Raw genomic sequence first — 23461 nt, forward strand, 5'->3', positions numbered from 1 at the left:
GCATGGTGTGGGAGTAGAATCCACAGCCTTTTACACCAAAGGCAATTATGCTACTAAAACTGCTTTCTAATTCTACAGTCCAAACAGTGACTGCCACTTGCTAAACAAAACAGTTAGTCGCACATTGAAAACAGACATAGCACAGGCAACAGTAAACTTCTCTTCTCTTAAAACTCACAATTTCATGAAAATGCACTGAAACTCACAATCCCTTGAAAATGCACTGAAACTCATAATTCCCTGAAAATGTACTGAAACTCAAAATCAGAATTCTGTCAGCAGTGTGGTAGCTGGTGTAGAGAATTCAGGCTTTTGTCTCCTTTGAAGCTCACAATTCCTTCCGTAGTTTGGTAGTTGGTATAGAGGATTCAGGCACTTGTCTTCACTGAAGCTGACAATTCCCACTGACAGTGTAGTGGATTCAGGCTGTTGTCTCCTGTAACCAAGTTACAGGGTCAAGCCTGATCAAGGTAATTACTAACCTGCCTCCCCCAACTAGGGCATTACATACCATACCTCCATACTTCTCAACCTCTTAGCACAATAAATCTGGACACAGTCTAAAATAATGGGGGGAACAAAGGCCCAAAAATAGGGACAGATTTTAAATGTTTCTCTTATAGACTTAGAAGGTTGGTAGTATAACAGGACTTGTGTTAGCATGCATTTTCTGAAGGATATGAAGTCAAAGTCGTATATGTCATTATTTAGTGACTTCAGTCCTCCATGAATTGCCTGAAAACCACAAATTTTATAATAAACAGACCAAAACTATGAGGCTATATCTGGACAGTTGAGAGGTATTTTAAAAACATACACACCCACCCACACACATGCCTATCTTCTCTCACACAGCAACACACACACACACACACACACACACACACACACACACACACACACACACACACACACACACATTCTTTCTCATACAGAAACAGAACAGCTATTTTAAATTACATACACATACATGCATACATACACACTTTCTCTCTAATTCAGAAATGCAGCCGAAAAAACACAAAATAAACTACTAAAATAGAAAAAAAGGCTTCAGAAAGCAACCAGTAGTATTAAAGTACATAAAGCACTTTTTGTTTAATAAAATCAAACTTCTTCAGATGCAAACATTCAAGGTACAAGTCCGCTTTATGCACTTTAAAACTACTGGTTGCTTTCTGAAGCCTTTTTTTTTCTCTCTCATTCAGAAATGAACAGAACTGGTAGTTTAAATTATACATGCATGTACACACACACACACACACACACGCACACATAGATGCACATACCTTCTTTCTTACTGGAACGTCTATTTTAAAATTCCAGGCGCAAATGTAGAATGACTTTACATCCACAGTGGGGTACAATGCAAACATGGTCCTCCTTATAGGAGAAGACATTCAAAGAGCACTGGCCCTTCTAGCATTTGCCAGAACTGCCAGATGCCCAGTCCACCCCTGAACCCTTGCATGTTTCCCATCCCATTTAAATTCATAAACTTTATTTTTTTATTATCTCAAGGTATTTCTGTCTGGGTGAGCCAGGAATGAAAGTTCTAGGCAGGGAATCATGGCTTTTAATTTATCATCCATATCCATTACCATTAGACTTTACTTTTTAAGCTTATCAGGAATTTTTCTCCTTCATCTCCACCCATAATTCACACAGTAACTGGGATGCTGAATTAGTTTGTCACATACCTAGTTACTCCTAAAGTGACCCCACAAATATGAGAATGCTTGTACCAATCCATGGACAGGATGCTAATTAAATGCTAGTGCACTGTTTTTTTTTTAATTTTATTCACTTTACAACCCAAGGCATACTGAAAATCTTTTACTATGTGGTACATCATTAGGACATCCTTTTCTGGTCTTGCAGGACATAACATACCATCTGCATATAGTGCTGCCTTTGCTGTTGGACTGATCTTTTATACTCTTGAATCTGGGAGTCTCTATTTTGTCTACCCAGAGGTTCTAGCTAAAGAGTGAAGAATAGCAGAGACAACAGGCAACTCTGATATGTTCACCAAACTACAAATAAAAAAATATAAAAAAAAAAATAAAACAGAAAAAGCGAAATATGTTCCCTTTTTATAAACAAGAGGTTTCTGATAAACTTCTCCCTATTTTAAACTATGTAAAAGAATCCCTGTATATATCCAAAAATGGAAAAAATGAAATTATATAGCTTTTCTACAAATCACTATTTATTGCCTAATTCAAGAAATTCCAAATAACCCTATTGCAATCCTTTTTTGCACAGGACTTACAATTATTAGTGAGTTTTCCTTCTTGCTGGCATTCTGTATAATAATTTGTTATATTGTCAAATGGTTGTCTATCACCTACAAATCCACACTGGTCTGGATTAATTAAACCCATCAGCAGGAGTGCCATCCTAATGGCCGTAATCTGCATAAAGGTTTTAATAATTGTGGTATAAGACTGAAACTGGACAATGTGATGATGGACTAACTGGCTCTTTCCCCCTCCTAATGATGATGAATATTATTGCACTTTCCATGATTCCAGGATTCTTTTTTTTTTCCTGTAATATATGATTAAACAAGTCAGACCAAACTTCTGGTAATTTCTTGGCTTCTAATTTTTGACATCTTTTGAATTCCATCATTGCCAGGAGACTTGCCTACCATTTGCTTCAGCTTCTGAATTTTAACCTGTTCCAAAGGGTCTATATTAGAAGACCAAAGACGCATTCTTTCAAATGCGTCTTGGTCGAACTTAGAAGGCTGAAAATGCAAAATACCAAAGCGGCTGTATTTTTTTTTTTTTTTTTGTTGGAACAGCGATTTCTTTCCCTTGGAAAAAAATCACTGTTCTAACACTTCGACGTTGTAAGCTTTCACTTACATAGGGTTGATCAATCACCATTCACTTTGTTAAGCATTCGGTGATTTAATATAGATCCGTTCCAAAGCTATGAGTCTCAGCAGCTCTTCCACATGCTCATTTTGTAACTGCTGTAAGTTTACCCCTTCAAGATATTCCTGAATATTTCACCTATTTCCTTCAACTGTGCATTTTTGTGTGCAGTCTTTCATAAAACTCTAAAAATCTCCACAATTCTTCAAGGTCTTTTAGCCACTCTTCTCATTACCTTCTCTTGTCTCAATCTCTGGGCTAGGTACATCTGACATCTAAGTGTATTTTCAAAGTAACTATATCTAACAGCAACTTTTCTAAACTCATTAAATCTGCCCAACTATTCTTCTGTTTTTTTCTAGCTAGATCATAAGTCTCAGGTTCCATCTCAAAATGTTGCCCTTCCTTCTTCTGCGTCTCCTTTATTGTGCGACTCCAACTGTCCTTTTGACTTAGTCCATATTGCTTGTTTAAAGTTAAGACTTAGTTGTTCCCATCCATTAATAATGGTCTTCTTAATATTCTATTCAGTAGTCCCAGTAATTTCTCTTTATAACATGAATCACATGACTGTATTTTCAGTTAGTGTGATAGAAATCTCCAATCTCTGCCTCCCTAATTGTCTTCTGTAATGGGCAGGTGTGGCACCTGGGCTGTATGGTTTGAAATAACTAGCCGTAAGGTTTCAAATCTTTCTACCATATACAAGTGTGTGCTGGGTAATGAAGATTCTATCTAATTGTTTTTTATTCTTGGTCATGATTGGTGTCTTGTCAGAATGAAAAGTGAACTCTGCTAGTGTTTAGATAAATCAGTCAAATCTGTAAGTCAAACAACTTCAACAAATCTATGACAAGTCTCCCAATCCCAGAAATTGCATTTGATCTTGGTACATTTTGTTAAAAATATTCTAATCCTTTGCGCATAATATTCCTTAACGTGAAGGGAAATAACCGCCTACAATAACTTCTTTAGTTCCTTATGTTCTGTTCTGTTCTAGAAGGGCATACGTATTAATTAAGCCTTCTACTTCCAGTATTTCCTCACCAGTACAGATCTTGCATTGTTGTCTGTCTTCCAGCTTGTTTTGCACACATGGCCAGAACTGTAGCTAGCTTTTCTGGCACCCAGTGCCATCTCCATTCTGGCACCTCCCCATCAATCCTAAGTTGAGGAATAAAAAAAGAGCTTTTCTTTTAGCTTAAACTGTAGTAACTGCTTGCTACAAATAGCAAGTAGCTGTCACAGTCATACAGTTCACTGAAGGCTTCAGTTCTAAAAAAAAAAAAAAAAAAAAGCTGTACTTCTTTTTATACTGTAGCAAATTTGTTGTAGCAAGCAGATGCTGTAGTTTATGCTATGCTTCTGATCATCTGCCAATCATGCCGCCTAATACTTTGCCCCCTTTGCCCCACCCTGTCTATGCTACTGCACATGGTAACACATACAAGTGGTTGTCATAAATGACTTATTAATTGTAACCTGTCAGTGTCAGCTGTGCATGTCATACACACATGGTACCTCATACTACTTTTTGTCATAAATAAATTATTATACCATGACCCCCCCCAAAACGTGCACGCTGATTGGCCAGCGTGCCCGTTGTAAATCGAGTTATGCTAATGGAAAAAGGTCCGGTCACCCGGACTTTTTTCCATTAGTATAACTCGTTTTTTTAAAACACTGTCTCGCTATGTTAAATGGGTTTAACATAGCGAGACAGCTTTAAAATAAGCAACGGAGATCTCCGTTGCTTATTTTAAACTGTCTCGCCATGTTAAACCCATTTAACATAGCGAACAGTGTTAAAAACGGAGAAAGCAAGATCTCCGTTGCTTTTTTAAATCTCGCTATGTTAAATGAGTTTAACATAGCGAGACAGTTAAAATAAGCAACGGAGATGTCCGTTGCTTATTTTAAACTGTCTCGCTATGTTAAACTCATTTAACATAGCGAGACTAAAAAGCAACGGAGATCTTGCTTTCTCCGTTGCTTGCCAGCTCTGATGTACTGTGCAGGCGCGGTACATCAGAACTGCCGCGGATGCCAGACATCTGCGGAAGGGCAGTAAACAGGCATTATACTATGCCATTATTTAAGAAAAGTAATAGTTTCTTTTCTTAAATAATGTCATGGTATAATAGCAATAACCCACTTCTGGGTGTGGGTAATGCTAAATTTACCCACGGTTGGCTTTGTTTGGTCCCTCGGGCTTCGCCCTCGTGACCAAACCACGCCAACCGTGGGTAAATTTAGCATTACCCACACCCAGGCGTGGGTTATTGCTGTAATCATTATATGCATGCATTTCATTACTCTTCTGATTGATACATTTAGTACAGTGTTAATCAAGCCACAGGAAAATGTGTTGCATGTGCACTTTGGTTCTAATGTGGTATGAGACATCCTGAACAGAAATACTGCAGGTAATCAAGGTAGAAACAAACCTACTTAAATCTGTCATACTAATGTGTGTGTATTTCCACAGGTTGCATAAAGACACAAAATTAGCGAAGAAAACAGATTATCCTGCTTTTAAAGGCAGTGCACCTCCACCATATGAGAGAGCTGTGGTAAGTCTGCATGGTCAGTGTCAGCAGTTACAGAAAAAGATTTTGATTTATGCAAAATGATCACTGTTGTTTGTATCTGAGTGTATGTACAGCATCATGCAAAGCCAGTGAATTCTCAGATGATTAATAGAAAAATCAAGAAAGAAAGGTATCCTAGCATTAACAGCAGTAGGATGGCCTTGGGTTCAGCTACTGTTTATAGAACCAATGACGCAAGTTTGGAAGGACACTGATGTGACTGAGACACTTTTTTGTGTCCTACAGTTAAGCTTTTCTGAGTCATATTATTTAGTGGGAACTTGCATGTTGATTTATTATAATATTTTGCAGATAAAGTCTGTATACTTTTATGTTTTATTTTATTTTTTTGGGGAGGGGGCTTGGTTTAGGGTCCAGTTGACCTAAGCCAATGCTTTGGGATATACCTTTGTTGAAGGTTGTGCGTCAGAGCTGGCAACTCGGCACGTAAAAATCTACTGCCAATCATTAGCGGACTGGAGTACCGCTGTGGCGACCCCTAACCGGGAAAAGCCGAAAGACACAACAACAGCCTTCTTTTCTGGTTATCAGCATTAGCCAGGCAGTCATCTCTGCTCACACCTTTGAGTCACTTTCAGCATGATGTGAGTGCTGCTAGGACAGGTGGCTTGCCTGAAAAAAAGAGAGGCAGGACCCATTGGAGAGGTTTGTATGCCTAACAAACTCTGGAAGCACCTTGAATACTACTTGATCCTAGCAGTGAATACTGCTGATCTCTAGAGTACAGGTCTCATTCAGCCTATGGTTGGAGGATGCAGAAGAGTGTTTTTACTTGCATGTAGTCATTTGCATCTGCCTAATGTAGCACATCTGTGTACCAGGAGATGCACAGAACCTCCCAGCAGGGGTGTAGTGATGAGGACATTTCGGTGAAGTACCAAGGTGTGTACATCTTTACCCTCCAGTAAAAATTGAATATGAAGCATAATTGTTTTATAGGGCATTGTTTTGAACATGTAAAGCAGTGTACTTAATAGCAACAATGTGTTTACTTTTAAAAATTATAATATGATGGTATCTGTTGAATGTATGTGTTAGTGCATCTGCAAAAGGCAAAAGTACGGTGTCAGCAGCAGTAGTTACTTTCAGGTCTTATAACTGTGGGTGTGCAGTTTTGCAAGGTATGAAAAAGTCATGGCTATGCATTGTTTTAAAAGTGTTTTAATTTATTTGTGAAGGTTTGTCCTGTAAATATACTAATTCCTAGGATTCCAAGTTGGCAAGAACTTAGAGGAGAAGGATTTTTTATGTTAAAATCAAGTTTTTCTGTGTCTCAGAATTAGTACAACTTCAGAATTAGTATATTTAAGCAATAACCCATGACTGGGTGAGGTTCATGCTGGGTTAACCCAAGGTTTGTATGGTTTGATCATGAGGGCAAAGCCAATCATGGGTAAATCCAACATTACCTACACCCAGGAGTGGATTATTGGTATTAAACAATGACATTATTTAAGAAATAGATTATTTTTCTTAAATACTGTCTTCATGTAATGATTATGTAGTGTTCCCCCATGTTCTTTGGCTTTTTCTGATGTACTCCATATGCGTATGAGACTTGTGTTCCTGCACTTGAATAGTACATCAGTGCAGTGCGGGGACAGTAGTGGGGAAGAGAGAATCTCCATCGCTGTGTTTTTTTCTTTAACTGAGATTTTATGAGTGACAACCTAAATACAAGGAAAATCTGGAACATTTCTGATTATTTATTTTTGCAAAACATGCCTGATTTTTCTCATATTTTGCTGACCTGTAAGCATGTGCCGATAAAAAGTCTTTTGTCTGTTGGTGTATGCTCGATTTACCACAGGCATGCTAGTTGGACTGCCCAATCAGAGTGCACATTTTTAAACAGCGGTGACCCATTATTGTATAATTAGAATTCAGGTGGTGTAGGGGTAAAGTGCCCATACTGCAGAGGCAGCCATCATCCTCCTTTAGAAAGTTTTTTTTGTGTAATTGTTTTCAAATGCACTTTAACTTTGCACGGTATTGTTGCTTCTGCATGTCAGTAACCAGTAAATGGTTTGGAAACATTGTATGTGGTCAGTGTGCATTTGATGACAGCAGTGTCTACAGTTCATTACTCAGTGTCTCATTGGGCTTCCTGATGGGGTGTTGTAGAGGCTGTCCTGCTCAGGTACCCTAAATGTGATCACATGACATCAGTGTTTTAATTACAAGTGCTAGTTGCAGTAATGTGGCGGCACGACTAGTAGTATTGCTCCGTCCCTGATCCAAAGGCCAGGCACCTTAAAACAGATGCTCAGTGAAATGCAGCTGACTGTTGTAGCTCAGAAACTTTTCCATCACACTACAGTGTTTTGCTTGGTCAAACTGCTGAAATCAGGAAACAGACTCAAGATGAATGAGGAATGCAGGCCGCTCAGTGTACAAGCAGTTAGCCATCAGTTCATTCCTGCTTCTATGTTCTGTAATGGAACTCAGCACTGCATTTGAAAGAAATTGTGATTTTTGTCAAATTAAGGAGCCTGAGTTGTGGCAGTTAGCTGCACATCTGTATAGCTGTATATAGATAGCATTTTTCTCTTTATTAACCAGTCTCTGCTGGTGAGCTACCTGTGAAAAAGCAAAAGGGTAAAGCAGTTTCCCTAACAAGTGTGGTAACCGTATAGTGTTATGTGTACAGGACCATGAAATGGCCCACATTCTCAGTGCAATACAGTGGAAGAATGGAGGTGAAGTACCCTGTAGAGTAGTTAAACTTGGGCTAGTTAAGTAACCTAGATCCTTTGCCCCAGTGACATGTGGTTTATGTATGTAATGTGTAAATACACCTAATTTTCTTCTCTTCTTTCAGCCTGGTGATGCCAAACTAGCACAGAGTGCCCAGATGTACCACTACCAGCATCAGAAACAACAGATGATATCCATGGAAAAGTAAGTGAAGTAACTACAGCTTGGATATTGGGTGTGAGGGTAAAAAGTGGGACAGCAGTTTGTGATAATCCAGGTGTTGAACCACAGCTGTAAATATTTGTAAAAAGGTGTGTTTGTGAGTTTAGAAGTTAGCTGTAAACCGATAACTGCTAGGAGTATTTATGTATTATTTATTTATTTACCGCCCCTTATTTACTGAGTCATGTTCTGTTGTGAGCAGGACTAGGCCTCTGTCCTCATTTTCTATTTTTTTGTTCAGAAAACATGTAAGAAGTCATAATGTCTCCTCCTTTTTCCTTTCCAGCCAATCTGATCCACACCCACACTTTCCTTGGAAGGAGCAGTGCTGCTTTCACTTAATTTTTTTATTTTCTGTTATTGTTCTTGCAGTTACCTGGAGTCATCTCTGAGCTCCAGTCACTAGAATAATAGTCTGTGCTATTGGGATAGTTTGATGGTCCTTTTAATACCATTTCTGTCTAAGCTGTTTGACTGTACAATATTGCCCACTAATTTAAGTCCAAGTAAAATCTAGTTGACTCTGACCATGCCACTTCCACAGCTTTATAAAATTCTGGACAAGCAGCCTGCAGTCTTTCACTAAGGCTTATGGTGTAACTGTGCTACTGTTTTATATGGCACTGCAGTGCTCACTGATTGCTTAGATAATTTCAGAAGGACCTAGCCTGAACCTTGTGGATGAAAAGCTATCTATGAAAGTGGTGACGTTTCTTGCAGAGGTGTCCAACCTTTTGGCTTGCTGGGGCCGCATTGAGTGAACAGAAATGGTCTTGGGGCCGCATATAAAGTATATCATATAGTTAACTCTTTCGTTGCTCCGGAAGACCACAGTCGACCTCCTGGCTGTACTGTAGGTGCATTTGAACAATGAATTAATGTAATAAATGCCTAATATTTGCCTTAAAATTCTAATTCTCATTCTAATTCTAATTCTCTAATCTAACAGTTAGCTCTAACATCTTAGTTAATATATCTATATATATATATATATATATATATATATATATATATATATATATATATATATTTTTTTTTTTTTTTTTTTTTACAAATAAACAGATATTCACTACAGCACTAGCATTTTTCACTGGGAAAACCATTCCAGCAGTCCAACTACGTAAAATGTCAACATCAGCAGTCCTACAATACTATAATCCACAAAAATAACCCAACAAATTTGCAATGTTGTGTCTTTCAGCTTTTCCCGGTTAGGGGTCGCCACAGCGGAACTCCGGTCCGCTAATGATTGACAATAGATTTTTACGTGCTGAGTTGCCAGCTCTGACGCACAACCTTCAACGAAGGTACGCCCATTCATGCATGTCTCCCCACAGAAGACACTCTAGCTGAGAATCGAACAGGACAACGTCTTACTGTGAGGCGACAACGCTACCACAGCACCACCACCGCAGTTAAGAATTCACATTACTGATTTAATAAAACAATTCTGAATAAGCTACAAGAGGGTCTCACCCAAACAAATAACTGGTGCCAGAAATATGGCCTCAAGCTAATTGCCAAAAAATGCATCATAATCCCCTTTGAGGAGAGTGATGTCCCCACAAATTATCACATTAATAACAATGTTGTAAGCATGCAATAAGTCGTATGGTACTTGGGCACCCAGGTTGATAGAAACCTGACTTTTGACCACCACGTTGTCTCCGTTGTAAGGAAATCTTTTTACATGGCCCACTTCATTAGTAAGGGTATCTCATCCAGGGACAAGGAGGTCATAACATCCCTGTAGTCTTCCTTTACAAAAGCCATTATTGAATGCAATGCCCCTTTTGGCATGTGCCTCAGCAAAACACCCTGCCAAAAGAAAGACTACAACCATTTCTGACAAAAAAGGTCAAAGGACTAAGTTCACTTAGTTATGCAAACAGACTAAAAAGCTTCTTGCTTTCCTCTGTCTCACACTGGCCCCTATAAATTTCATCACTGGCTTGCTTTCCAGGCTAAGAAATATCCTGCCTTAAGAGACTTCCTCTACCTCAGAAATACTGGTTATACTTAAAACTCTCACTGCAAAGACCACAGCCTTCATTGCAACATAAACAAGCCACTTTTTATGGACAGGTTCTTGACACAAAAACCTTCAAGTTCTGTAAAAAGCTCCTCTCATTATCAAACAATGTAGTTCAGCAACATGATGGCTGGATGGATAGCCATGAATGTAGTCCTTGGGTATGTAGCATATCCTTCATCAAACCGGATGGAAAATCCACATACTAACCTTTCCCAGCTGGATGGCTAAGAGCTAATATTGGTTACACAAGTCTAGTTGCCCAAGAAGAGGGGCATGTTTAACTAAGAATTCCATTTGCAAAATTATATTCAGTATACATATTAAATCTCTCTCTTACACACACACACACACACACACACACACACACACAAAAAAAGCCCCTACTTGTAAAATAGGCAACCTCAGTAGTCACATGACACCCACTCACTGAATGAAATTGTCTGGAAGTCAAAATATCTGAAAAAAAAAATCATAATAGAGATGGATTCATCCATGTAATTTCCAACCACCAAAAGGACCATCAATAAATCAACAAACAACTGCTCGGCAAAAAGTAAATCAGTAAGAAAACCATAAACTATAATGCTACATACTGGTGTAAACATACAACTTGTGTCAATCCCCAGGTTAATCCATACCAAAAGATTGTTTCAGAGCTTCAGCTATGTACAAACAGCTTTCTCCTAAAAACTTTACTCATTGATATTTGCCTTGCTGTAATTATAACTGTAAAGAAAAAATGTTTTTAAGTTTATTCTGTACCGCAATGATTCTCACTGTTACGAGATGTAATCTCTGCCATACTGTATGAGTTCTACATCCATAATTTGCTGTCTCTCTCTCATGTATTGTATTATATTGTTTTGTGTTATTTTTGGAGCTTTTCTCCCCAGGCCTCCGCTGAAAATGTACCTGTGTCCAGTTGGACTTTCCCAGTAAACAAATGTAAAATAAAATAAAATAAATAAAAATAAACTTCCCTCCAATCTAAAGCCATTTGACATTCAGACATTTTAATTTGTGCAGAAGTTACTCACAGACTGACAGTTTACTGAGCTGTAATGCTGACCTTCGCTTTTGAAAAAAAACAAATTTCCAGACTTTGTCAATAGCTCAAAGTGTAGAGAGGATTATTTATTTATTATATATTTATTTATTTTTGGAAAATATCTTTAAAACTGTTAAATTGATTACACACCCAGAAACACAGAAAAGTTATTGTGATTATGTAAACCACAGACTGCTACAAGAAATCAAAGTCACATTAGCACTCTATGCTTATGTCCGAACAGATGAATCATACATGTCAATTCCAAAAGAAGTAAAGTAGCTTAATAAGAAGGTTATTTGCAAGGTTACATGGCAGTTTATATTGGAAATAAGCAGAGATATTAAAAAGGCTCTATTTTTCATAATTATGCCGAAAAGTCTTCCAAGGTAAATACAACTTCTGATTTAGTATGGAACCATACCTCTCAACCTTAGAGCAAGAAATCTGGACAAAGCGAAAAATAAAAGTGGGACACAGGCCCAAAAATAGTTATGCATCACAGACACCATTGAAACAACTGTAGCTGCAAACATTATACATCACTTATAATCTTTCTATCCCATTATTGTCAGTTAAACATTATATGGCTCATTCAGTCCTGCCTTCTTTTGCATCAAAGAAAACCATGCTTTGAAATGAAAATGCATTAAAAATAATAAGTAAAACACATTGCATCAACATCCTGCAACTTCCTACCTGCAAGCAAACACAGAGCTTTCATTGAAACTAGGGCTGCTTGTTTCCCCAGAATGACAGCTCTCCCTAATTAAGTCTAATGGTATACAATCTACCAGTATCTGGACTACCTGAAATAAATTAAATTATGGCCTGTAAATTGAAAGTACACTTTGTTTAATTAAACTATATTTCTAAGCCCACTTACTATATGTTTTCAGTAACATCCCAATATCCATTTCCAGGTCACTTTACAAGACATTGGCAGTGGTAGACTTGGCATCCTTCAGAACCCCACAGGCCCACGCTAATACATTGTCCATTAAATGTAAATATCCATCCACTTTAAATGGCAAGAAGCTATGTCTTAAAAAAATCTACTTCTGGCATACGTAACCAAGTATTAGATTTTGAAACAAAGAAACATATTGTCCACAGTCCGTAAGTCTCTGTCTTTAATAATCATCTACTGTTGCAGCACTCCCAGCACATAAGCACACACATACACATTAAAATCCCCAACATTTAAAAAAATGACATTGTGCCCACTTGATTTGCCAGTATTGATGATCCACCAAAGCTATGCTTACTGTTGTCCAATCTACCACTGCTTAGAACCCACCAATGAAAAAACAGTACTAGGTGCTTTTTTGTTTGTCTGAAAAAACAATACAACTTTATATGCTACAGTCCCACACAGTCAGTCCACTATTGACCCATTAACCCTAGGCTGCTGTCTCATTCATACTCCCTGGAACTGCATTACCTTGGATGACTACTTTTATTTCCTAAGCAAAAGACACAAATTGGAAGATGAGGCAAAAATCCAGACATTCTTTGAAAATCCATACAGTTAAGAGGTATGAGTTCATGTACAATACAACACTCTCCCTATCAGGAAAGCCGCAATTTAATGAAAGTGTACTCTTAATGTATGATATATTTGTGAGCTAACTTGTTTGTGTTCAGTAGGTAGACTGATCATTGTTAGCCTTTTTGTGCATGCGTCTCTCTCTGTCATGCACACATACACACATACACACATACACACACACACACTTCTACTTTCACGCACACAATTCTGCTTTCATGCATGCACTCACTCACTCCATACTTATCTATTAACACAGGTAATTGCTGTCCCTTTCAAAAGCAACAGCGGCAAATCCATACATGAGTTGCTCTTCAGCGAGAACACACACACACACACACACACACACACACACACACACACACACACACACACTGATTGTTCGGCGCAAAATAATGGCGTAAACACACTGACCCTTTTTTGGCTCAAAAACAAAACTAGAAGAGTGCTTTGGGGCATGTGCACACCAACATTAGCGTTACAGGTCACGAGAGCGAAAAACACAAAACAAAAAAAGTGTTTTGGGGAATGCGTACATCGATGTTGCAGTTAGACGTTGAGGGCCGCATGGAAGAGCTCTGAGGGACGCATGCGGCCCGCGGGCCGCAGGTTGGACACGTCTACTTTAGAGTATGTTTCATTGAGGTGATGTGATCAAATGGGCAAACTAAATACAACTGACATGACCATGATGGTTGATGTGCTTTCTTTGCAACCTTCTGACTATTATAACCAACTACAAGATTGGGAACCTCAAGGTTAGCTATGATTTATGTCTCCAGACTGTTTGCGTTGACTGAATACATAGTTTGTGACTAAGCAACTGAATACAATATGTACACACACACACACACACACACACACACACACACACACACACACACACACACACACACACACTTACCTATGGAAAGCGACAATGCTATAATATAGGATGTTGTTAAGTTGAAACCAGAATATAGAATCACGGACTATTCAAAATCCATTTCATTGAATAATGCATGCAACCAAATGATTCTGATTTAACCTAATTACCACACATATCAAATCTAACTCCAGCATTTGTCATCTTGCAGGGGTCTTCACCCCACAAACACACACACATGCATGTGCACCCTATTGTAAATATAATAACTCGATGTTTACACTAACTCATGTTAAAGGAAATGATTAGTTGTTCAGTAAAACACATTTAACATTGTCCAAAGACATACAATCTTGTTGACATTTTGGTTGATGGGGTGGAATCCCCTACCCCCTTTAATTTTGACTTCTTCAACTTCAAATTTATTGCAAAGCTTATTTCCTAAGCACTTAAAAGACAATTTTAAGTGAAACAATATTCGTAGTGCTGTGACCAAAGGAACATATGGCAGAAATACAAAGTTATTCACACTATAAAGACTCAGAAGTGAAAAAAAATAAAATAAGATTTAACTGTTATAAAATAGAACAAAGTGATAAATTAGTTAAAACCAAGCTGAAATCATCAAAAAGTGTCAGATAGGCCCAGTTTAAAATATAAAAGCAAATATCCAAAAAAAAAAAAAAACTGAAACAATCAGCTTCCATATGGCTCCCATATAACATGATCCAACACAAAATCTGAATGTAGGTGTTCCAGAATAAAACTGATGTCTCTAACATCAGTAATAACAAGATGGCACAAAATTGTTCAAAGCTGATAAAGCATTCAATCTTAAGAGGTGTCCAGATCACAACCACATCAGCAGTTCTACATAGATGAAAGTTGTAGAAGCTCTAGTACTCAAGAATGACCACACACATAATAAATAGCATGAGAGACACCAAGCAACTGGAACACACTCTTGTAACCCCCCCCCCCCACTTTTGCAAAATGTGAACGATAAAGCAGTCCAACAGAAATAAACATCCTATGTAAAATATACAATTCTCTGAGTCCATATACAAAATACTGCAATTAAATGTCCTGATTCTCATCCATAGGCAAGCATCCCCTGCTATCACCGGACATGCATAGATTTTCTGTCAGATTTTAGAATACTGTTCTCTATTTAGTATAAGTTGTAGGTGTTATTTTGTAGGCATTCTACAATGAACTGGATTTTTAGTATTTTGTAAATTCATTGTTTTGTTTTTCACTGTATGCCATTCAGTATACTGTCATTGTCTTCTTAATAATTGTACACACATATATGCATATGTATATGTTACACTGTATATTGGATTCCTTCTTCTCCATACTTAATGTCATCCACAATTTAAAATGTTGCAGACTAGTTACGGCATGTTTTTATTCTGCCTTACCTATTTATTTCTATTGGTCCATCTACTAAGGTAGCTCAGTTGAGTACAGTTATTGCTAGTCTTGCGGTGAAGCCATTTTATGTTTTGAGTATATTGGGCTGTAAGAGTTCTTCCATTCATGCTCAGTAGCTTAGTCTCCAGAGTTATACCAGCACTGTGTGCTTCATTAATGCCTTTGTATCCATGTTTGTTTCTGTTCTATGCCTCTGTAACTCTGAGCATCCCTTATTTCATAGTTTAATTATTTGCCTGTTTGCATATTTGGTAACCACATCCATGGACCATGTACAGGTTCACAGATCCAAATGATAAGCTTACAAATGACAGGCTTTCAAGAAGCATAACTGTTGTAATTTCATATTTAACTTTACTGTGTGTACTTATGCCTTTATGTGCATATGTGTATATGAAAGTCAAACAAGTACTTACCTTGATCCCTAAATATTACAAAATATACACCTCATAGTAAATGGACCCGACCGCAATCATCCTAATGATATAAAGTGCTAAAACTAAACTGTCCACATAGTGTTAGGCCCCTAACCACGACACTAGTCATAACCCTGCCCCTACCCCTAACAGTAAATAAGATGCACACCTTACACTAACCTCAACCTAATCCTAGTATAATGTGGGTACAGCATTCCTTGTTCTTGCTGCTTCGTCTCACTGTGTTTCCAGTGGTTCTGTCCAGGTATGACAAGCTCACCTAGATCCTTTTCCTGTTCTGTTGTCATCTCTTCTACTCCTCTCTGTGGGTCTGTGTTATATTGTCGAACATCCATATTGTTGAATGTCATCTTGTCAACAATGCAGGCCATCCAACACACACACACACTCTCTCTCACTCTCTCACACACACTCTTACATGCACACACACTCTCTCACACTCTCACACACATACACATACACACACATACACATACACACACACACACACACACACACACACACACACACACACACACACACACACACACACACACACACACACACACACTCTCACACTCTCACTCACACACTCTCACACACACTCTCTCACACTCTCACAGACACTCACACTCACACTCACACACACACACACACACACACACACACACACACACACACACACACACACACACACACACACACACACACATGCACACACACACACACACACACGCACACACACACACACACGCACACGCACACACACTCTCCTAATTATATATACCAACTCCCAAGATTACACTACAGTGTTGAAAAGAGCAAATTTCCTGATCACACTGTAAGACGATCTCAGTCAGAATGTTCGACAATGCCTCCATTCGATGATCTAACATAGACCCCCCCCCCCCCGCCATTGGTAAGTCACCCAGGGTGTTGTAACAGTGCTTTGAAGTGATCCTGAGCTGCAGTTTTCTTCCTGCATGTGTAGCATGTCCAAATCCTTCACTAGACTCTTCCACTACCTATCCCTTTCCTCACACTTAATACTGTTGCACTCATTGTAACCCTTCATCTTAACAGTTAAAAATGCAGCTATGCAGCTCCTCTGTCATAATGCTACCCAGAACCCCTTCAGTTTTGCTATCTGTGTAGGACTAAGTACGATGCCTTTCTGAAGTCCAGGTAGCCAATGTCTACTTTGTACTCCCTGTCAAAATCATCTGTAACCCAGTCATAAAACTCCGTCATTTGACAGCTCTTTATGGCCTTGAGCCATGGACTGTGCTGTCCTCTTAAAAACCTGCAAGCCTTTCCCTCATGATTTTCTTCTTGACTTTCCTTTCCACTTTTGTTAAATTAACTCGTAGTTCCCTGGAGTTTTCTGTTCTCCTTTGCAAAAGGATATCACAATTGCTGATTTCCTGTCCACTAGTACTTTGTAGTAGCCAGTGACTTCTATCAGGAGGTATGCCAACACACTGTCCAGATTTCTGAGGACTCTGGGAGGCAACCCACCAAGCCCCTTTGCTTTATCCTTCCTGAGTAGAACCTCTGGTGTCAGAGCAGTGTCCTTCCTATACATCCTGCCTCCCCCCAGCTTGGCACATTTATGTGTGCCCATGTCTGTGTCCATGTATATTCATTACAAAATGATTATATTGATTGGCAACAATGTTACCTACAATGAGGCTGAAGACACAGTGAACCTACTGGCCAATAAATTTAGCTCTGACTTTGCCCCTATATCCCCTTTGCCTGTCCCTCAAGCTAATACCTGAAACTTGCTTGCCTGCAGCTGTCACACAAAATTAAGTCCTAAAAGTGCTGTCAAATGCTAGAATTACTGCAATTGATGGGCCCTGACAAAAATACCGAAATTATTTTAATAGCTTGAAGCATGATTTAGCTACACCCCTAACAACACTGTTCAGTCTAAGCTTCCATACAGGTTTTGTACCAAGCAAGTGGAGAACAGCTACAGTCATTGCCTACATAAGGAACCACTCATAGACTGCAGAAATTGCAGACAAAGTCTGACCAGCCTCATATGCAAAGCCATGGAAAGACTTATAGAACTAATCGGTTAGGACACAGGGAACATACAAACACTGGACAAGTCTCAGTTTGGATTCATCAAGGGCAGGTCATGCTTACTTAACCTGGTAGAATTTTTTGAAAAGGTCACCATACTCTGGAACAAACTACCTAACTGTATGAAACAAAGCTCCACATTAGCATTCTTCAAGAAAAATCTTGATGATTGGATTGGAGATAGGAAATTCATCCCGGGGATCACTTCTGTGACTCTGCTTGACAGGGGCACAGGAAAATAATTTTCTTGGGTGGCAAAAGCCAGGGTACTGTTTAGCTAGGCTTATATAGGCCCTAGGTTCAATAGCCTAGTACCTACCTATGAACCAAAGCAATGAATGAAAGTAAAATGGAACACACCACATATCTTGTCCTGGCCAAAGCTTTTGACACAATTCTCTACTCAGACAAAATTTAGAAAAGCTAAATAAACTCTGAATAATACCATGTCACCTGCTAGATTGCCAGCTCCCTCACAGATAGCATGCAAATAATCAAAATAGGGGAAGTTACGTTCACAAAGAGACCAGTCAGCAGTGGAGTCCCCTAGAGTTCTGTGCTTGGACCTCTCCTATTTGGCATCTACTTTTCTGAAGTAAAAACCAATACCAAAGGGCTCTGACTAAGTTTTCAGATTACAGCAACTAGGAGCAGTCATTGAATCCCCAAATGACATAGCCATCCTGCTGAAGACTTGTCTCAAATAAATAACTGGTACCAAAATCATGGATTGAAACTAAATACCAAAAAATACATTATTGTATCCTTTGGGGCGTCATCTACCTCAAGGAACTACCACATCGATAATATGTCCTTAAGAGTTGATCCATTTCTTCTGGAATTGGGAATTTGGTCATTGACCTAACATTTGATCAACATGTGTCCATTGTTCTAAGTACATGTACTGATTCAAAGCTCTGTCATTATACTTCATATCCTACATACAGCTAAGAGGCGACCTGTGTCTGGTATGCAAGGCATCCTCCGACCCATTACTGATGAATTTACTATACATCAGCAAGTCAAATGTCATCAGAAATAGTCTAGGAATGGAAACTTCATTTGCAAAATAAAAAAGAAAATTTTGTAGGACAAGGTTTATCTTGCAGAGGATACCACTGGTATGGAACAGACTGCTCATCAACACAAAACAAAGTTCATCCCTGTCCATATTCAAGCACAGCTTAGATCTATGGATGGGAAACAAAATTTATCCCAGGACTGCTCCCATACTACTAATTGACAGAGGTTGCTCCTAAATGCTTTATCCCATGCATGGGTTCCCTGAAATTATATATGGCATGATCCCAGTTATTCTCATAGGTTCATAGGTTCATACTAGACTATCTGCCCTAGGGCATTTATAAGCCGAGCCAGAGTGTGTTTGGCTTTCGCCACCCATTTTAAATTAATTTTGCTATGCCCTTTTTCGAGGTTAGTATACTGTGCCTCTGTCTAACAGTGACACAGAAGTGATACCCGGGGTAAACCTACGATCACCCATCCACTCATCAAGATTCTTCTTGAAGAGAGTCAATGAGGGACTCTGCCTAACCTGGACTGGGATTTTATTCCAGAGTGAAGGGAGCCCCTGGGTTATGAATCTGTCCCTCCAGCATGTCCTATTTATTTCAGTGCTGAGGTTCAAGTCTCTCGAGCGCGTAGCTCAATGGGATTTGGATTTTCTGAGTTGCAGCATGTCCATTAATTCCGGGTTGGACATGGCTTTATACGTCAGGCACAGATCGCCTCTGAGCAGGCGGTATGCCACTGAGTAGAGCTGGAGTTTCTTTAACCGGGCAGCATATGACATCTGTTTGAGCCCTTTGATCCTCTTGGTGAGGTACATTTGGGGTCTTTCCAGTTGCTGCAGGTGTCTGGTAAGGTACATCCCAAAAGGGGCATTGTACTCAATTATGGGCCTGATGAGGGATGAGTAAAGAGGCACGATGACCTCCCCTGATCTAGATGTGAATCCATAGGTTCATAGGTTGGTACTAGGCTATCAGCCCTAGGGCCTATACAAGCCTAGCCATAACAATTCCCTGGGTTTTTCTTCCCACACTATTTACTTCCCTGGACCCCTGTCTAGCAGGGTGACTGACGTGATCCCCGGGGTGAATTTCCTTTCTCCCATCCAATCGTCAAGGTTCCTTTTGAAGAGGACCAAAGAGGCACTCTGCTTGACATGCATGGGCAATCTATTCCAGAGTCTGTGGAGTCTCTGGGTCTGGAACCTATCCCTCCAGCATGTTTTGTTTATTGTGATGACAAGGTTTAGATCCCTGGAGTGTGTGGCTCTGAGGGATTGGGATTTCTTTAAGTGTAGCATGTCCAACAGCTCTGGGTTTGACATGGCCTTGTATGTTAAGCAAAGATCGCCTCTGAGTAAACGATATGCGACAGAGTATAGCTGGAGTTTTTTAAGGCGGTCAGGGTAGGGCATCTGCTTTAGGCCTGTGATTCTTTTAGTGAGGTATTTCTGTGGCCTTTCCAGTTGTTGCAGATGTCTTGAGAGGTACATACCAAACGGGGCATTGTATTCTATAATAGGTCTAATGAGGGATGAGTACAGTGGGACAGTGACCTCCTTTTTTCTGGATGAAAAGCCCTTAGTGATGAGGTGTGCCACATAGAAGGATTTCCTGACTGTTGTGGCAATGTGGTTATCGAAGGTGAGACCACTGTCCACCTGTGTCCCTAAGAACCTATGAACCTATGAATCCCTTCATGATTAGGTGGGCTATATAAAATGTTTTTCTAACCACTTTGGCCACGTGGTTGTCAAATGAGAGATTGCTATCAACTTGGGTCCCCAGGTCCCTAATTACTACTTCTGTATTTAATGGATTACCACCTATGTGGTAATTTGTGGGCACTTTGTTTTTGCCAAAGGGGATGACTATACACTTTTTGGCATTTAGCTTGAGGCCATGGCTCTGGCACCAGTTGTCTGTTTCTATGAGGCCCTTTTGGAGGATGCTTGTGTTGGCTGGAGAGTCGATTATGGCGCCCAGTTTGCAGTCATCTGCGAACTTGGTCAGCCACAGTCCTTCCGTGCTGGCCTGTACCTCCGAGAAATATATACCGAACAAGAGAGGTCCCAGGACTGAGCCTTGTGGGACGCCACTTGTAACTGGTTTGGAGTCTGACATGGCTCCAGCAATTCTAACCATGTGGGTTCTGTCCTTGAGCCAGTTTGCAACCCATCTAGTGACATAGGGGTTTATATTTAAGCTGGTGAGCTTATCTATAATGCCCGAGTGGGGTATTGTATCAAAGGCTTTTGCAAGGTCCAGGTAGGCTGTGTGGACCACCTTCCCCTCGTCAGTGGCCTTGGTGACTGTTTCAAAGAAATCAACCAGGTTTAAGAGGCAGGATCTGCCCTTAACAAAGCCGAACTGGGTAGGATCCAGTGTCTGTAGGTCCCCAATATCTTTATTTATGAGGTCCATGATGATCCTTTCCATAGCTTTGCAGACCAAGCTAGTCAGGCTTATGGGGCGATAGTTTCCAGGATCCATTGAGGCACCACCTTTGTGTAGAGGGACCACTGTTGCTGTACGCCACTCTTTGGGTACATATCCTGTAGTAAGGCTGAGATTGAACAGTAGTTTTATGTTTGGGTTTAGCTCTTCTTGGAGTTCATGTAGGACGCAGCCCGGGACACCGTCTGGTCCCATTGATGCTGTGTTTTTTGCTTTGGAGAGGGCAGCTCTTACCTGAGCATCTGAGATGTCAGGGGGGCAGCACTCTGCTGGGATAGATATTTGCCCTTTTGGTGGGGGGGGGGGGGGGAGAAGTTTGCGCTGAACCTGTCAGCTAGGATGTTGGCAATGTCTGCGGGTTCGGTGTATTTTTTAACTTTTTGGACTAATTCTGAGCATATCTGGGAATTCCCACCCAGGTTCCTAACATAACTAAAGAAAGCCTTGTGATTATCCTTAGTGTCCTGTGCAATTCTTCTCTCGAAGCTGGCCTTAGACGATTTTATGAGTGCCCGTAGTTTTTTGCTAATACTGATCAGAGATGCCTTCCCTTTTTGGGATTTTGCTCTATCATGTAGTAGCTTCCTCCTTCTATTGTATAGTTTGTTTATGGCTGGGGTCCACCAGACAGGACGTCTGCCATTGGAGGATTGGGTCTTGGTTTTATTTGGGATTGCATGATCCATGCATTCCTAAAGGTGTTCATAGAATGTGTTTATGAAGGATTCTGTGGTCTGGGCCATATTTTCCACAGGCCCGGGGGCTTTAAAGGATTCCACCTCGGTCTTGAAGAGTGTGAAATTTGCTTTAGAGATGTTTTTCGCTGTGGTTTTCAGGGCAGGGGGTGGAGTCGGGATGTGAATATCCAGTGAGATTAGTTTATGGTCTGATCTTACCAGTGAGGGATACACTTCTGGTCTGGAGCATAGAGTCCCAATGTTGGTGATGATCAGGTCCAGTATGTTTTCCCCTCTTGTGGGAGTGGTAACAAGTTGTTCCATAGCATTTGAGTTTATAAATTCTAGGAACCTTTGGGCTAGGGTGTTGGAGCTAGAGTAATGCTCCCAGTCTATGTTTGGGTAGTTGAAGTTGCCCAATATAATGGTGTTTGGAGAGACCTTCATATTTTCCAGTGTTCTCAGGAAGGCTGAGTGGGGTTCCTGGGTTTGGGAGGGTGGTCTGTAGCAGGCTATAAACTGGAAGGCAGTTTTACCCACTGTTAGTCGCACATGGATAGTCTCTGATGCTTCGTGCTGTGCCACCAACCTGGAGGTGTGGGTATATTTGACGAATATTGATATTCCCCCTCCTTTTGTGGTTCGGTCCAAGTTTTGGCGCCGAAAAGCATGGTATGAGGTATAACCTGGTAGTGCTGGGGTGCTCTCGGGAGCCTTGAACCAGGTTTATGTTACTGCACAGATATCGATGTTCTCCATGCTAAGGAGAGTTTCGAGTGCGTGCATCTTGAGGTTTAGACTTCTGGCGTTGAGTAGCATTACTCTTAGTTTCTTACCCCTTAGGGGTAATATATAATCAGTTTCTTATCTCATTAGGGGTAATATATAATTATCGACCATAGGATGAGTAATACTAATCTCTAATCAAATTGGATAGACTATTTTGAGCACAGAAAGGGAAGCTGGCTAGGCTTAAAATGGCCTGCAAGGGCAGCTAGCCTAGTACTTACCTATGAACCTTGAACGTGTTTGAAGACTAGTTCAAGATGCTGTACATTGGCCAAATTAATTGAAAACCACATTTATTGATGGTACAAAGGATCAAACTACAATGATCACAATGTAAACCATTTGCTGTCATTTATGATAACATCCCTTCTCTCAAAAAAGAAAAAAAAACAAACTACTCTACGTGAATAAAAGTACCCTATATATAAACATTATTTTTTACTTGGGGGTTCGCTTGCACATACCATCAACTGGGGGGGGGGGCTCTGCCTATACCCTTTAACACACATCCTTAATTTATATGTACTAATGACATGGTTGCACAACCAGGACCACAGGAAAAGCTGTATATATCTTTATTCTGCTTTCACTTACACTGTTATGATGATATTAAAAAAAAAAAAAAAAAAAAACAGAAACATGCA

At 39.9% G+C, this 23461-nt stretch overlaps 1 protein-coding gene across 3 annotated transcripts in view; it reads left to right on the forward strand.

The window, feature by feature from the left end:
- NPDC1 (neural proliferation, differentiation and control 1) overlaps positions 1–23461 on the forward strand; it is a 788102-nt gene that overhangs the window by 686284 nt on the left and 78357 nt on the right. For all 3 annotated transcript variants that reach the window (XM_044057822.1, XM_044057823.1, XR_006362984.1), the window contains 2 exons: positions 5377–5461; positions 8322–8401. In XM_044057822.1, coding sequence (XP_043913757.1) covers positions 5377–5461; positions 8322–8401 — 165 coding nt within the window. The remainder of the gene's footprint in view (positions 1–5376; positions 5462–8321; positions 8402–23461) is intronic.

The sequence above is a fragment of the Protopterus annectens genome, chromosome 16.part0 (assembly GCF_019279795.1).
Source record: "Protopterus annectens isolate FY-2018-M chromosome 16.part0, PAN1.0, whole genome shotgun sequence".
Taxonomy (NCBI): domain Eukaryota; kingdom Metazoa; phylum Chordata; order Ceratodontiformes; family Protopteridae; genus Protopterus; species Protopterus annectens.